Source organism: Eurytemora carolleeae, unplaced genomic scaffold, assembly GCF_000591075.1.
Source record: "Eurytemora carolleeae unplaced genomic scaffold, Eaff_2.0 scaffold158, whole genome shotgun sequence".
Lineage (NCBI taxonomy): Eukaryota > Metazoa > Arthropoda > Copepoda > Calanoida > Temoridae > Eurytemora > Eurytemora carolleeae.
The window spans coordinates 183,238-200,843 of record NW_019396117.1 but is presented as its reverse complement, the minus strand read 5'-3'; the positions used below and the strand labels follow the sequence as shown (position 1 = coordinate 200,843).

Below are 17,606 nucleotides of genomic sequence, written 5' to 3'. Positions count from 1 at the left end.
CATGTAGCTCCTAGTCCACATGGAGAACATATCTCCCCCCCTGTATTATATATAGGTTCACTTGTTCTATCTATGCATGTAGCTCCTAGTCCACATGGAGAACATATCCCCCCCCCCTGTATTATAAGTAGGTTTACTTGTTCTATCTATACATGTAGCTCCTAGTCCACATGGAGAACATATCCCCCCCCCCCCTGTATTATATATAGGTTTACTTGTTCTATCTATACATGTAGCTCCTAGTCCACATGGAGAACATATACAATCGTCCAGCTCCTCCTCACAAACTCGTCCTCTAAATATTTTACAGGACGATTTTAATTTTTTCCAGATATTTATCAAAATATTGAATAAAATAAAACAATCATTTTTTTACAATATATGGAAACAGAATATAAATAAGAAATAAAAAACGTTTCTTCAAAAACATTAATGAATTCATGAATACTGTGTTTTTTAATTCGTTTTTTAACTGTTCTTAATCCTTGAATATGTTGTAAACCTAAACCCTGGGGTTTACATAAACATGAGAATGTCCCTAATCCATCAATATACACTCCCCTTTGTTTTTAATCTGTTCTTGCATACCTAAAGTCGGTTTACAAAAACATGAGAATGTTTCTAATCCTAATCCTAATGAGAATGTCCCTAATCAGTCATTTATCCTTTCTTAATCCTTTCTTAATCCTTTCTTATCCTTTCTTAATACTTTCTTAATCCTTTCTTAATCCTTTCTTATCATTTCTTAATACTTTCTTAATCCTTTCTTATCCTTGCTTAATACTTTCTTAATCCTTTCTTGATCCTTTCTTAATCTTTTCTTAATCCTTTCTTAATCCTTTCTTAATACTTTCTTAATCCTTTCTTAATCCTTTCTTAATATTTTCTTAATCCTTTCTTAATCCTTTCTTAATCCTTTCTTAATCCTAGAATATTGTGTATACCTGAAGCCTGGTTTACACAAGCATGAGAATGTTCCTAATCCATCAATACACTCCCCTTCGTTCTTAATCCGTCCTTAATTCGTTCTTAATCCGTTCTTAGTCCTTGAATACTGTGTATACCTGAAGCCTGGTTTACACAAGCATGAGAATGTTCCTAATCCATCGATACACTCCCCTTCGTTTTCACAACCATGGTTCCCACAATCATCAACATTCTCCTCACAAAACTCTCCTTAACAAGATAAACATATTTCATAATAAAGTGAGGACCAGTGGAGTACGTAGGAAGAGTATTTGATGTTGTTACAAAACAAATAGTTTTATTAGAAGCATAAAAATCAAAGAGAAATGATCTGTGCCCACTGCACAATTGCTGCGTCTTATGTTCATTGGACTATTTGATAGCATAACATAAGTTTAAAGGTTGTCTTCCTATTCCCATTTTTTCCTGTTCCCGTTTTTGTATCGTAATACATTATTTTAATTTGTCTTCAGTGACAGTGACGTTTTCTGACGATTTCTGACGTTTTCTAACTTGATTTAGCACAGTTGGTCTTTCCGCATTGGTCGGGTGTTTTTTTAAACCAATCAAAATCACACAAAGATGCCCAACATACAGTTAAAGTTTTAAAATTGTTAATGCTTTAGCTCTCAAAAGCATCGTCTTCCAGGGATCTTGAAAATCAATCATTTTAGTCCAGGATGAGAACTTCGCAGAGCTGTCAAAAAAAATTCAATTAAAAGTTGGTTTGGATCCGCTTCTTTACTTCCTTTCTGGTTTATTTCAACCATCCATAAAGTATATCAAATATTTTAACAATTAAACTACTGGTTCAATAGGGGCCTTCATAATAAAACTGTTTTTAGATAATTGTATCTGAGAAAAATGCCAACTTGAAGTACATAAATTCTTTTTTAACCATTTTTTATAAAGGAATGCTTGAAAGAACATCATCTGCAATAGTTTAATTGAGTAGTTGAGTTCTAATAAGTAGAGTCTGTAAAATGGAGATAAATAAAACAATACGATTAATACCTTGAAATCCATCTTGGCACTCACAGGAGTATCTTTTCATTCCACCATCATAGTTATCTTCTAAAATTAATCATTATTATTATCCTCTTTAATTGTTAATTCTTATTTAGAAACTTGATTCGCCATTTAATGAAAGAATGTACAATAATTTGTTCTCTACTTCTTGGAAATTGTTTTTTTATTGTTATTGTTATTTTTATTGTTATTATTGTTATCGATATTGTTTTTGTTTTTGTTTTTGTTATTGTTATTGTTATTAATATTGATATTGTTATTGTTATTGTTATTGTTATTATTATTTGAATTATTTTTATAGTTATTATTGTTATTAATATTGATTAAAATATTACTAACCTATACAAGTAGAATTGTTCATGCATTCATCATTTAAGCATTCATCTATATCAATCTAAAAATTCATTAATCATTCATTTATCATACATTACATAGGAGAATGAATATCTGTTGCTAGATTTAAATTTTTAATTTTTCTCCTTATTTATTTAAATTCTCTTTTTTTTCCCTAAATTAGTGTAAAGTTTGGAAGGTACAGGTACAAGTACATGTACAGGTACAGGTACAGGTACAGGTACAGGTACAGGTACAGGTTGACCTACCTGGCAGTCTGGTCCAGCGTATCCGGGTTGGCAGGTACAGGTATAAGATGACCCAGAGATCTCACAAATACCAAGATTCATACAAGGGAAGGATTGACAAGGATCCAACCTAGTTTCACAATAGCTTCCTCCAAACCCTTGCTCACATATACACTGTATACCTAAATACAAAGCTATATTAAAGGGAGTATTCCCAGTATAAAACCTTTTTTAATAGGAGTGTTTTCTCTTATTCCTTGCCTTTAATTCTACTTTTCCCTCGAGATCTACAGGGTGAGTCAAAAAAAGGTGTGATTTGTGCCTGGTGCAAAATTGTACCTTCTTTGTGCAACTCTCCTTTATGGTGTTTTCTCAATTTTTTTTGAAAATTTGTATTTTTTTGGTACTCCAATGGCCCAAAATAAACCTTTTTTTCTCTACAAAATCAAAAGTTCAGAAAAGCAAAAATGTGTAAATATAAATTATTTCCATCCAAATCTCAAATTTTTTAAAGATTGAATCAAAGAATCACAGAAAGTTCGCAAAATTGCAATAAAAAAATTCGCAATAAAAAAATTAAAAATTTTTAAAAAATATTGACAAAACATCATACAGAGGAGAGTTGCACAAAAAAGATACAATTTTGCACCAGGCGCCGCAAATCACACTTTTTTTACTCACCCTGTATATCATTTAAGAAAAACACAGATTGGTATCCCATTTCATTTGCTGTACAAACTGTTTATTCAGTACTTCTAAAAGATTTGAATACTAAAGATTTAAATATGTTTTGGAAATGGATCGTCTACTTACTAAAATATTTAAGATTGGTAATATTTATCTAGGTATAATTTTGGAAAAAAGCTTTGAAACCCCTTGGGAACAAAATTATTATGAAACATTACATATTTGATTTTCTTCAACTCAATCCTCAGAATAGTGGTTTGCCCACACACCACATTTTCAGTTTAGGTTTGAAAACAAATTCAGAAATTGTATCATCGTGATTGATGTTAAGGAATAAATCATATAAATCAGGAATTTATATTGACAAAATAATTGAAAGGAAAAAATCTTATTACCAAGAGCAGAAGATGCAAAAGCTTCGGCACGGGTCATAAATCTTAACCCAGCTTTAAGGCCCAATCTTAGACTCAACTCTGACGACAGCTTGTGTCACGTGATTGAAAGCTACGAGATCTTAGCTTAGGCTCGACTTACGGAGTTAAGCCCAATGAAAATTAAACCGACCTTGGTTGGTTTTAGTGGAGAATAAGGATCAATGTTGGGTCTTATTCTCATTAAAACCCGGAATGCGCCAATTCCAACCATGAAAATCCGCCAAATACGATATTAAACCGGTTTTATGAACTCAACTCTGTGGAAAATTTGATGCAACTTAAATACAAAAGCCTGAGCCGTAAATAAAGCCCAACAACAGTTTAGACCTGAGTCGTACTTTTCGAAAGGGTTTAGCTATAACGGAATTAACAAAAATATTCCCTAAAGGGACTGTAAACGTAATTTCAAGTGACTTGCGCATTTCAGTTGTAAAAAACCGTGGATAAATTTCATAGAACTAAACACTTTTCAATATAAAAATATCTTCCAAAAGGTTGTGAGTTATTTAGGAACTGCCCTCCTTAAATGTAGGTTCACTAGAAATTACAAGAACAGTTCCTTTAAATATATTACCTTGTGATAATGGGATACAGGTTCCAGAGTTAAGACAAGGAAGAGAGAAGCAATCATTAACTGCTAATAATTCCAAACTTTTTAAATCCTGAAATTATTTCAAAATTCAAAATCATTTTTTAAAACAATGCTGACATGAGAATTATGACACAGTGATAACAAAAAAACTGTTGAATAGGAAGACGACATTATAGCAAAATACTTACGTGTATTTAATTATTTACAAAGCAAATATTTTATTTTTAACTTATTAAATAACTTATTAATTAAATGGGTCGGTTTACATCACACAATTGCTTAATGTTTAATGGTCTATTAAAAGTCACTCATAACTTGGGTCTAAAAACGTCTTAATAATAATAATAATTCTTACATATGCTTCAGGGTTGGTTAATCCCTGGCAATCATTGATAGAAGCTGAAGAGATGAATTGGGTTAACACCTTAAACAAATAATATTTAAAAAAGAATTGACTTTTGCCAAAATCTCAAATTTTATAATCTCTTATATCTTTGTAACCTGATTTATATTGAAACTTAGATTATTTGATCTAAAAGTATTCATGGTTTAAAATATCTAAGTTCAACGGCATCGGGTGCAAAGATATAAGGATTATAAATCAGAGTTTGTGGAGTGGCAAAGACTCAATTCCTTTGTTGGATTTTTAAAAATTTTGTGTTGTTGCTCCTTTGATCGAAATGATTGCATTAGTTTAATGTTGCATAATTTAAGATTTTGGATTTTATTCCTGAAAAAGCACTTACAGTCACTCTGATTGGCTATTGTCATTTTTGTACTTTCGAGTTTTTGATATAATTATCTCATGTTCTATATTTTTGTTCACATACGTCTATCATTGATTTACAAAATATTTAAAACCTTTCGAGGACATCTGAGGCAGTTGGTTTGACCTCGATGAGGCTGAAAATATCCTTGAGGACAAGGAAAACAAGGTTCGAGGCCGGTCTCAGAAGATTTACCAGGAGGACACGCATCTAAACACAGAGTTTAATGAGAAGATTAGCATAATAAGCTTAGGGCAGGATTAAACTTGTATTTGTAAACATATTACAAGTTAAGAAGTGCAGGAACTACTGAGTTTTGGAGATTTATCTCAGATGTTTCCCGCATTTGTCCTTTTATAAGGAAGAGAATTTTAAGTCTTAGCAAATTTAAAAAGACTTTTTTAACTTTAAATGTTTTTTTATAGAAAGGTTTCAAAGGTTTGTGATATAGAAAAGTGTAGTTGTCTCTCATATTTGAGAAGGGATGACTTTTAAGTTTGTTCTATAATTTACGTTTGTTTTCATTTTTACGGGGCTTATGGCACCTCTTCCATAATTTGTCTTACCTTTACATTGACTTAAACTAGTGGCACCTCTGCTAATCGTACTCTTCCCGCCCGGACAGGCTGAACATGTGACCTGCGCGTACTCGCTCTGATATTCACCGATTTGACAGGTTCTGCACCTTTCCAGCCCATCCACTACCAAACCAAATAATTTCAAGAGTAATGTAAAATTACGGGGCATCCGCATTTAAAATTACTTATGCGCTTGTAAACAGTTGTCTGAAGTTGAGTAAAAAAATGGATGGCGTATTTTTCAACCTACGCATATCCGCCATACTCCATTTCTTACCTACTAGTACTATTGTAGGTCCGATATTGCAGTAGGTCGGAAAGTTAGTAGGTCAGAAGTTCAGTAGGGGGGATGTTGCGTATAGACGATGTAATATTACCAAAAATTCAAAATAAATGCAGTTACAGTGAAAGGTTTTATCTTAATGATGCTATTCATTTCTATTTTTGTAAACTAACAAATGCATTGATATTTAATAATGATTATTAAATCTAAACATTATTACAAACAAGCTGAAGTCAAAGCATACAAATTAAATAAAATCGAAACAATTTTTTTTAAATCGATTTTTGATTTCCTGAGATGGTTCCCGGCAGACATTGTGCTAAAATAAAAGAAAAATTAGATTTTATCAAATTTCAATAAAATCAGAAAAGTTTTTACCTTTGCATGCTTGTGGGTTGGTTGCTCCAACCTGTATCCGGGTATACGTTCCACCAGGGCACACCAGGCAGGTCACCTATATATTCATAGATTAGGCAACTTTATACATAAAATAAATAAAATAAATATGACCCATATAAGGAGGTTTACTTGCTTTAAAATGGGGTTTAAACTGAATCTTAATTTTGACGTCTCAGATATCGAACCGCAGGGAATAAGAATAAAGGGAAGGGTCATGGCGCTGGTCTGGTATGAGAAAGCCAGTCGCACTGCTTTGCAGACGAGTTCGTTATTTATCGTCAATTACAATTAAGCTTGAACAACGAGTAGTTTATAGTAAACTTTAATTAAATCATATTCTTTGCATGAAAATTTGGCTTACGGTATTTACTTAAATATATAAATAATATGTTATATGTATATTAAACTTATTTTTAAGTAAACAATTAACAATAAACAAGTGTACTCTCCTAAACTGTACAAATACCGAGATTCTTATGTACTGTATATACACCAACAGTACACGCCTTCGGTTCGTTATAACTTACACACACTTTTATGGTACAGACACACATACAGTGATAACCAGAAAACTATGAAATAGGAAGTCGACTTTTAAACTCAAGTTATGACTTTAAATAGTGCAATGACCATGAGGCACATAGCAATTGTCTAGTGTAAACAGACTTATTTTACTTCATAAGGGATTTAATAACTTTCTAGTAAATTTATTTGCTTTCAAACAACATCAAATACACTTCAGTAAAGCTTTAATGTCGTCTTTGTATTCCATAGTTTTCTGGTTATCACTGTATATGACGTTTCCGGCCCCTTATTAAACGAATTAAACAGGTAGCAGAATTCCTTCATATTTGAAACTAGACTTATGAATCATAATGATTTAGAGCTAACTCCATGCAGTACACAGAGAACAGGTTTTTTGTTTACATACCTGAGCTTCTTGGTCTTGGTAGCTTCCTGAAGTACACGGAGAACAGGTTCTTGTGACAATATTGAAAAATGTCCCAACAGGGCAGTTTACTAAAATGGACAAATAAAGAAACATTGTAAATGATGTTAGGTACTTTCCCAAAGGCCTCTTCCCAATGGTATTTTTCCAAGTGGCAACTTCCCAACTTTACAATTTCCATAGCATCAACCTTTAAAGGCTGTCCTAGCCACAACGCTTGGCCCCCTAGTCCATCCTAGCAACAGCGCTCACTCCCGCCATGCTCCAGCCCCATTGCAGCCTGTGGCGCCTCCCTTAGAAGGCCTATCTTAAACTTTGGGAAGTTGCCACTTGGTCAGTCAACCTTGGAAAAGAATCTAACACCGGCCGGGCCTTGTAAAAAACTAAACTAAGTTCTTGTTTAAAACTTACCACAGGAGTTGCCATCAACAATAGAACCAATTTCACACAGAAAGTTTGGCTCAGAGAAATCAATTTCTTCTGTTATTATCAACTCCTGTCCAATCATTATATCTAAATTGGAATTATTTATAAATTGAAGGTAATAAAGTTCGAATTCAAGGCTTTTATTTATTCTTAAAAACATTTTGTTAATTAAATCAACAAACAAGGACAGACTGCAGGATTGAAGACATTGCATGTGGCTTGGGGATCATTTGGAAAATTCTGTGGCTAAGAGAGGGTTCATAGCGTCCGAGCACCGCCTAAGATACTGGAATGGCTGTGATATTTGACCAACTAAAGATTCAAATTTAATTCAAATTATCAGATAATAGAAAATAAACTATTATAATTAAAAATAAAGAATTCTATGTGTTGACCGTTATATGAGCAGGGAAGGTGTATTCTTATTCTATGTTCTGATAATGAAGAACTTATGATTGATACAAAATATCTTGTTCGGTCAAGTTCTAAAATAACTCCGTGATGGTTTGGTTAACTATTGTGAGGAACAGTGAAACATCTAAGTGACTTCAACTATTTAAAAGAGAAAACTCGTGTTTAAAATTATTCTGATGTTCTAGTTCAGATCAAGGGTGATGTTAAAACAATAATGATACTTCTTATTGGATACATTAAAAATGAGGACACACATAGAAAATGCACTGAGGGGAAGCACATTAAGAAGAAATAAAAATGTGGATTTCTGTAGATGTATACACTACCTAAGTTCCCGGAGCTGGCCGCATCTTCTATCCCAACTTGAACACTGTTCACACCCTTCATCAGGTTTATTTGCTCCTCAATCCTCTCAACACTTGACTTCAATTTTCCTGAAATATACAGTGGGCCCCATAAACCTTTGGACTAGGAAGACGATATTTTAGCTATCATGGGTATTTGAAGTTGAGTTGTACCAGTGGGTTGAAAACAAACTTGTTAAGTGAAATGGTTCGACACAGTTTCGGTGTTCCAAGTTCACTGTGAAACAAGGTTTTCGATACTGGGTTTCATTTACAACAATTCCCAGTTTTGGGCTCAGAGGTCGGTCTGTTATTTAAAATAAAGAACAGTTTGATGATGGAAATTAACGTTTTAATCTCGGTTGAGGTTATTTTGTAAGATTGATATTTTTGTATGAAATAACCTTTTCAAATCAAAATCTCTTCTACTGTTCTTGATCCATGAAATAAACCAGTTGGTGAATAGTTTTAAATGTCTTCTTCCATACACAATATTAGATATTATAGACTTTTTGCAGTTTATTTCGATAAAAAATCTTTTACTTAAATGTATGGTACAGTGAAACCCTTAATAACGAATACATCGGAAGAATTTATCAAATGTCGTCTTGACAATTTTTTAATGAGTTTTATACTATATTTCGTAAATTTCAGATTTTGCGAAAATAAATAAAAAGCTATGAATATGCGGGAACAGTTTTAAAGAGTTCCATATAATCATTTAATTAAAAAACTAAATATCTGCAACATTTCATTATCAGAAAGTGAAGAATACGACATTTGATGAATTCTTTCGATGTATTCGTTATTAAGGGTTTCACTGTAGTTGAACTGAGAACTTAGTGGTGTGGAAAATTTGTTTAGGAATCATTTGAGACCTATTAGACGTTTTTACGGTACATATTTGTTCAGCAAGAGCGCAAATTAAATAACGACGACGAAAAATGTAGTTAAACATTCTACAGTAAACTAATTAGTTGTTTAGGAACAGGTTGAGAAAATAAAATTAACTATTATCATCGAAAAGAAGTAATCTTATTTAGTTATTGGTTTCTGGAATGTCTCATTGTTCGCAAACATTTTCTGTAGATTTCCTAGAATTTGAAGAAATTTGCGAACAAATTCATAAAGAATAAGAAATTCCATATAATGATGAAAAGAAATAATTAATTCTAACATTCTTTTATTAAGAAAATTTCTATTAAGAAATATGTTCCTAAACATCTAATTAGTTTACTGTATAATATTTTTTACATTTTTTGTCGTCGTTATTTAATAATTTTATTTTTTTTAAATCGATTCTCAAAACGTAACCACCCAGATGGATGATTTTGAACGTCGACTTTGAACTCAAACTCAGTAATTAATAATTATACATCATTAAAACGTTTAATATGTCTCAAATGAATCCTGAATAATTTCATCACAATATGACATTCTTAGTTTAACTACAGGGTGTCCCAAAAAAAACATGGGAATTCAGTGACGAATTCGATATCGTCTTAGTTATGAATTAGCATTGTAATACCTAATTTCAAAAGCCATAATAGAATTATCTCTGCTAGAGTTTAATTTATGAAAACGATAAATGGCTGTAAAGATGGGTCAATAATGCATCCGGAAGATGAACAGTGAAGACGGACAAGTTTACTCTGTTTGTATTAGGGTTTCCACCGGAATTCCGGGTTACGGTTTACGTACGGAAATGATCCGGAAATTTTTTCCATTTCCATTATGGGAAAGGTTCCGGAAAACCGGAATTCCGGAACGATTTTTTTCCGTAAAACGGAAATTTCCAGAACGTTGTTCCGGAATTACAGATCGTTACGGAATTCCGGAACGTTCCGGAATATCGTTCCGGAAATTTTCCGGAAAATCGTTCCGGAAATTTCCGGTTTCCGGAACATTTGGTACCAGAATTACATTTATTTTTTTCTTCAAATTTTCAAACTTTGTAAATATGAATTTAATTAAAATAAGAAAAATTCTTTAAGTTCCGGTTTACGGAATGGAAATTTTCCCGTTTACGTTACGTAAACGGTAAAAATTTCCGGTTTTCGGAATGGAAACCGGAAATTTTTCCGGTTCACGAAATGGAAACTGGAAATTTTACGGTTTCCATTCCGTAAAACGGACATTTTTCCGGTTTACGTAACGTAAACCGGAAAATTTCCGGTTTCCATTTATACCGGAATTATCCCGGAATTCCGGTTTACGCAACAAATTTCCGAATCATTCCATTTCCAAAATGGAAATTTTTTTCCGGAAAAATGGAAACCCTAGTTTGTATACTGCAACTTTCTTGTTTTACTAAGTACAACCGTATGCAGTCAAAACATAAACAAACAAAATGTTAACATAGGAGACGAAACTCTTACAGATTACAGCTTTCTCAGTAGGTTTCACCATACTAAATCAAAGAATTTGAAAAGACGATATCGAATTCGTCACTGAATTTCCATGTTTATTGGGACACCCTGTATCATACATTTAAGAATTTCGAACCCAGCCCCTGCCCCTGCAATTAGGATATTATTTCCCACAGGACTCTCTTTATCTCTGAGTCGGAGGCAGAAACTTTTTAAATTTAAGAATCAGAAAACCCCAGTTTTTCAGGCTAGCTAGGTTTTATGACATATGTTTAGGAATTTAATCAAAAGCCCAGTTTTGAAAACTTGTTTGACTGTTTTTTTTTACTCTAATAAGTTTGAGACTCTGACAATTTAATCTCATTTTGTTTCAGAATAGAATAACAATTTTGAGAGAATTAAGCATAGATAAAGATAGATTGCGCATAAGACGACATTTTTCATCTTGAAAGATATAAATGTACAGAGATGTTTAAAAGATATTCCTATTATATAGATTAACTAGGTCGGTTGTGAACATTGGCTGTTCTTAAGTCATTGAGTACTTGTGGTGTACATGAGTTCTGTAGAGAGAAATTTAAGTTAGTTTAGTCCTTCTCATGTCCTTCTTCAGTTCTTGTCAATATGATATATGGCTCAGTGAAATAATGCTGTTCAAATAGTTCCATTCCCGGAGTTATTTTACACTATATTATGAAATCCGTTAAAACACCAAACCACCCCGCTTATCATTGAAGTACACTTTGACCCCTTGTGTACATAACCTATCTATGTTTACTTATTTATCTATGGAATTAAGAAAGCTCATTAAATTTTTTGTAACGCTTATTGTTAACTGCAAAGTGAGAACTTTAAAGGTTTAGTGGATTGATTGAATATTTATTGTAAATGCAGAAATTGTAAATTTTATTGAGTCTATAATATAATTTAAACATCTATAGTCTGCAGGCTGAATATTTCGATTTTAAATTCTTTGAAGAAATTTTTTTTATATCAATTGCCCCCCCCCCCCTCCCCTTCCTTCCATTACTGACCTATTAACTTGAATATGATCTCAATAACTTGTCTCTGATCAACCCCTGGGCTTGAAACAGATACAGAATATGCGTCAGATCCGACCTCTCCAACCTTCCCATCCTCCTCAGCTACATCCTCAGTAGCAGTTCCGCCGTCCTCAAGTTCGTTGTAGTCTCCGTACATGTACGGTGTGAACACGCTTCTCCTCTTCCTGTACAGTACAGCTTGTACAGTGTACAGTTTATAGAATGAATAATGTGTAATGGTCGGAGTCGGACATACAAACAACAAAAACAAACAAACAGAAATTTCTACTTTATATATCGATGTAGAAATAAAGTGAAAGACAATGGTTTAGCCTCCCCCCACCTCGGACTAACCAGAGTGAACAGCATTTCGTTTCTTCTATTCATAATTATACGTCTTTTGGTCTATAATTCACAATCTTTTAACTTACGGATTAATCTATGCTATACCTTTTCATACGAAATGTATTTGCGGACAAAAAAGTATCTGAGGAAAAGGCTAAAAAAGTATGTTTAATGGGTCAAATTGTGATCGAAAATAACAGCTATCTGGAATATTGACAGAACCGTTAAATCTACGTGGCCCCCCCCCCCCCCACTTTTAAATCTTGTACCTGTATATTTGGTTTGAAAGAATATGTTGGTTTTCTATGATATCTGCACAAATAGCCTCTAGGTCCTGAAAATCATTATTCTCTTTTTTCTATTTTTCTTCAAAACAAAAAATAATTTGATAAAGATAATGTTACATCATCCAACACTTTCTATAAAAAGGTTTTGCGGGAAAATTGAAAATATATAAGTTTAAAATTGGAAATCATTATTTTTATATATTTTATCATATTTTCCAATGTGAGTAGAACTAAGGTACAGGGTTACCCCCAAAGGACTGGACTATAAAGACGACCCAAAACTCTTTAGATATAACGATTCCAAGGGTAAATAAAGACTTAAATAAAGTCTTTCTGCAGCATTTTTAATGATTGGAAAAGGATAGAAATAAGTTTAGAGTTTCAGGGAATCATAAGTTCAAGAAACCAGACAGTAAAATGTCCGTAAAGTCGTTTCGTCTTTGTGGGTAACCCTTAGGTGAAAATATTTTTTTTAATATTTAACTGTGACTTATTAAAACTGCCCAGAAACTGCTTTATTGTAGATAAACAATGATTTCATGTAGGCTGGTCATCTCGGTCATCCTAACTGTCCAGAAAAAAATCCACCCATTGATAACAATCTTTATTTTGATAAAAACTAGTTTTATAGCAGCAGTACTTATAAGTCACGGTAAAATCACACAATTCCCGCCCCCTTCTACGCATATTCCCCCCCCCCCTTCTACGCATATTGATTTCTTCCATGATGAATAAATCAACGTGTTGAAAAATGTTGGGTTTATGTAATTCATGAATTAATAAAAAGATGATTCCTGAATATCACAGTACATTGAGTTTCCACACACCAGATCCAGCTGATCTAGAACCTTCTTACGTACATGCTCAGCCACCTGTACATGTGTACATAATATATATTAGATACTAGGTTGCCACACACCAGATCCAGCTGATCTAGAACCTTCTTTCGTACATGCTCTGCCACCTGTATACATGTGTACATTATATATATATTAGATACTAGGTTTCCACACACCAGATACAGCTGATCTAGAACCTTCTTTCGTACATGCTCTGCCACCTGTACATGTGTACATAATATATTAGATACTAGGTTTCCACACACCAGATCCAGCTGATCTAGAACCTTCTTCAGTACATGCTCAGCATGTGTACATAATATATATTAGATACTAGGTTTCCACACACCAGATCCAGCTGATCTAGAACCTTCTTCAGTACATGCTTAGAATGTGTACATAATATATATTAGGTACTAGGTTTCCACACACCAGATACAGCAGGTCTAGAACCTTCTTACGTACATGTTCTACCACCTGGACATGTGTACATAATATATATTAGATGCTGGGTTTCAACATCCAGCTGATCTAGAACCTTCTTTCGTACATGCTCAGCCACCTGTACATGTGTACATAATATATATTAAATACTAGGTTTTCACACTCCAGATACAGATGGTCTAGAACCTTCTTTCGTACATGCTCTGCCACCTGTACATGTGTACAAAATATATATTAAATACCAGGCTTCCAGAGATTGTAATATTTGTGTGGAGTATCCTTACTCTTGATCCCTTGATTAAAGTTATCTCCATTAAAGTTATTAAAGTTATCACCATGGGATATAGAAGAGGAATTCAATTAATCCGCATTCTGCAAGTATGCATAAGATGGAAATCCCGAGATTTACAAAACAAAAGATCTGATTTCAGTTTTAATAAAAATGTTCTCTTAATAAAACTGTTCTGTTAATAAAACTGTTCTCTTAATAAAACTGTTCTCTTAATAAAACTGTACTCTTAATAAAACTGTTCTCTTAATAAAACTGTTCTCTTAATAAAACTGTTCTCTTAATAAAACTGTACACTTAATAAAACTGTTCTCTTAATAAAACTGTTCTCTTAATAAAACTGTACTCTTAATAAAACTGTATTCTTAATAAAACTGTTCTCTTAATAAAACTGTACACTTAATAAAACTGTTCTCTTAATAAAACTGTACTCTTAATAAAACTGTACACTTAATAAAACTGTACACTTAATAAAACTGTACTCTTAATAAAACTGTAATCTTAATAAAACTCTACTCTTAATAAAACTGTTCTCTTAATAAAACTGTATTCTTAATAAAACTGTTCTCTTAATAAAAATGTTCTCTTATTAAAACTGTACACTTAATAAAACTGTTCTCTTAATAAAACTGTTCTCTTAATAAAACTGTACTCTTAATAAAACTGTACTCTTAATAAAACTGTACTCTTAATAAAACTGTACTCTTAATAAAACTGTACTCTTAATAAAAATGTTCTCTTCATAAAAATGTTCTCTTAATAAAACTGTACTCTTAATAAAACTGTACTCTTAATAAAACTGTACTCTTAATAAAACTGTACTCTTAATAAAACTGTACTCTACAAATGAAGAATGACTACCAAACCTCACAATTATAGTCTCTCTTTGACAGGAAATTACAAGTTCAAAAGAGGAATAAGTTTAATCCGTTGAATTGCCAAAGATACGGAAAACTGCTTGATCCCGGGATTTACAACCATACTGGTTTGGCCTCAAATTATATGTATCATTACCTGTTTAAGAAAGAAGGAATCGTCGCAAATGTGTTTTCTCTGAGGGGAGTTGGAAACAATACTAACCCTAAAAATAAATTAACTAATTTTTAAAAACAAAGAAGACAACGCAAAAACGCCATTTTGAAAAAAAATCAACAGAATTTCTAGCCCAGTCAAACACAGAATGTATTTAAAATCATAACTTCAGTCTAAAATTCGTCTCCCTATTCCACAACATATGGATTCCACAGTATATATTCACAGTTTTAATTGTATTGTTCTACCTAAGATCAGTAGGAATACTCAGAACGGATGAGAGAGATGTTACAGAACAGTCTGGGTAGGGTAGGACGGAGTTCTCTGGGTACCAGGTTCCTGGACCAGTAACCTAGATATTAGAGCTATAAAACAGTCAGGGTAGGATAGGACGGAGTTCTCCGGGTACCAGGTTCCTGGACCAGTAACCTAGATATTAGAGATATAAAACAGTCAGGGTAGGGTAGGACGGAGTTCTCCGGGTACAAGGTTCCTGGACCAGTAACCTAGATATTAGAGATATAAAACAGTCAGGGTAGGATAGGACGGAGTTCTCCGGGTACCAGGTTCCTGGACCAATAACCTAGATATTAGAAAATTAGTCTCTGTGTCTGTGTCACTCTGTATGACCAGAGGCTGGCCCTGTACTTCAACTGAACCAGAGTTTGCTGTGAGAAATCTACATAAAAAGAAAGATATCTCACCTCGCAAAAGTAATCTTGAGTTGGTTTAAACGCAAAAGCAAATCCTTCATCACACGCTAGTGTACACTGTACTGCATGCTCGTTCTGGGAACAGTTCTTGTGTCCATTTATTGGATCTTTCGGCTCGGAGCAGGAATTCTCTAAAATTTAAACCTTATCAACAGGCAAAGGAAAAGGAAAAAGAAATCCAATGTTGTCATGACATCATATATACTGTTTATGTTGTTCACATCTTTTAATTAAAGATTACATGCATTTGTAAAAAATAGTATATTTAAAGCTTTTGCGTAAAAAAATAATAATTCTTCTCTAAAATATGAACTTTTGTCAAGACTTACATTAATATATTATGATTTTATTTTATCATAAAGAATATTTAAACGTTCGCAAAAAAAATATTATGCCCAACTTTCGGATTCGTCGGCTCTGAACTGGAATTTTCTAAAATTAAAATGTGAAAAAAAAACACTTTATTTCATTATGTACTCTTGGTATGTGATTTTGGTTTAATAGAGTTCCTAATTCTTAAAACTATGTGAATCAGATTATGTAGTTATTAAATAATAAGATAAGGGGATTTTAAAAATACAAAATTTAAACTTACTTTGTAGTTTGATTGTAATCTCGCACTCAGCAATATTTCCACTTGAATCCGTGGCAGTATATTTTACAAGGCTGGAGCCAAACCTGAACCTGCCAAACTCATGGCTTTTGTTGATTACAAGAGGTTCCCTGAAAAAAAGAAAAAAAATCAGTGTTTTGCATTGAATTGATAACTGGAGAGAAATCATTTGCAGGCACACCATTATTTTAAGAACATTTGAAGAATTTTTTGCAGGTTTGCCAACCCTATTAGGACTAAGAATTTACTTTCATAATTGACCAAAATTTATTATTCATTTTAAACGACAAAATATCCAGCAGTATCAATAGTATCTTCTTAGAATAAGTAAAACAAGCTTTGAGGGGGGAAAAAAATTTGCTAAAAAAATTGCCTGATCACTCAAAAATCAAAGTTGTTTTATTGGTTTGAAAATATTCCGCTCTAAAACACACTTTTGGTGTTTCTCTATTACTTAAACAGTGCCAAAGTGCTATACCCTAGAATGGGATTGGGCAGTGCCAGAGTGCTATACCCTTGAATGGGATCCTATCTAGATTTATAAGAAAGATAGGTTCATCTCAATCAATCTCCCTCTGCTCTTTACCTTACCTAGAGTTTTCATGAAAAATAGGTTTTCCCCAATAAATTTTCTGCTTTTGATTCGACCTGGAGTTATCCTAAGAATAGGTTCTTCCTAAGCGATCTCCTCTGCTCTTAATCCTACCTGGAGTTATCACGGAAGATATGTTCGTTCTAATCAATCTCTCTGCTCATGATCATACCTGGAGTTATCATGAAAGATAGGTTCGTCCCAGTCAATCTCAACATCTTCTGTATCAGTTATAAACTCAGGAGGTGATTCACAGTAATCAACTACTGGAGGTTCGACATCTGAAAAAAAAAACAAAAAAATAAATGGAAATAAGTAAATAATTTTGCTTTACCATTTTCCAAATTTAAGTATAAGAAGGCCCAAAAAATTGTTAAACAAAAAAAACGGAGTTTTTTCCCCAAGCTCAAATTGTGTACCTTTTTTAACCTGATGGTGAAAGCCATTGATATTTTAGACTACGACTTTTTGATCTAACAAAATGCATAGCTTGAAAAATCAATGGTCTATGACATCGGGTTGCAAAAGTTTAGGAATTACAAAATTACAGTTTGTGGCAAAATCTCACTTCTTTTGTGTTTCATCTGAAAT

The 17,606-nt window shown here is 33.0% G+C and overlaps 1 protein-coding gene across 2 annotated transcripts in view; it reads right to left on the bottom strand.

Annotated features, from left to right (window-relative positions):
- The window catches only part of LOC111695444 (sushi, von Willebrand factor type A, EGF and pentraxin domain-containing protein 1), a 59,434-nt gene that overhangs the window by 38,725 nt on the left and 3,103 nt on the right, over nt 1-17,606 (bottom strand). For both annotated transcript variants that reach the window (XM_023464771.1, XM_023464772.1), the window contains exons 6-27: nt 17,188-17,296; nt 16,406-16,533; nt 15,802-15,941; nt 15,346-15,449; nt 15,080-15,146; nt 13,288-13,365; nt 12,476-12,540; nt 11,853-12,046; nt 8,432-8,539; nt 7,677-7,778; nt 7,248-7,336; nt 6,296-6,371; nt 6,210-6,236; nt 5,623-5,757; nt 5,151-5,266; nt 4,645-4,713; nt 4,272-4,359; nt 2,598-2,758; nt 2,335-2,389; nt 1,981-2,040; nt 1,065-1,176; nt 216-295 (exon numbers count right to left, since the gene is read on the bottom strand). In XM_023464771.1, the coding sequence (XP_023320539.1) occupies nt 216-295; nt 1,065-1,176; nt 1,981-2,040; nt 2,335-2,389; nt 2,598-2,758; nt 4,272-4,359; nt 4,645-4,713; nt 5,151-5,266; nt 5,623-5,757; nt 6,210-6,236; nt 6,296-6,371; nt 7,248-7,336; nt 7,677-7,778; nt 8,432-8,539; nt 11,853-12,046; nt 12,476-12,540; nt 13,288-13,365; nt 15,080-15,146; nt 15,346-15,449; nt 15,802-15,941; nt 16,406-16,533; nt 17,188-17,296 (2,163 nt within the window). The remainder of the gene's footprint in view (nt 1-215; nt 296-1,064; nt 1,177-1,980; nt 2,041-2,334; nt 2,390-2,597; nt 2,759-4,271; nt 4,360-4,644; nt 4,714-5,150; nt 5,267-5,622; nt 5,758-6,209; nt 6,237-6,295; nt 6,372-7,247; nt 7,337-7,676; nt 7,779-8,431; nt 8,540-11,852; nt 12,047-12,475; nt 12,541-13,287; nt 13,366-15,079; nt 15,147-15,345; nt 15,450-15,801; nt 15,942-16,405; nt 16,534-17,187; nt 17,297-17,606) is intronic.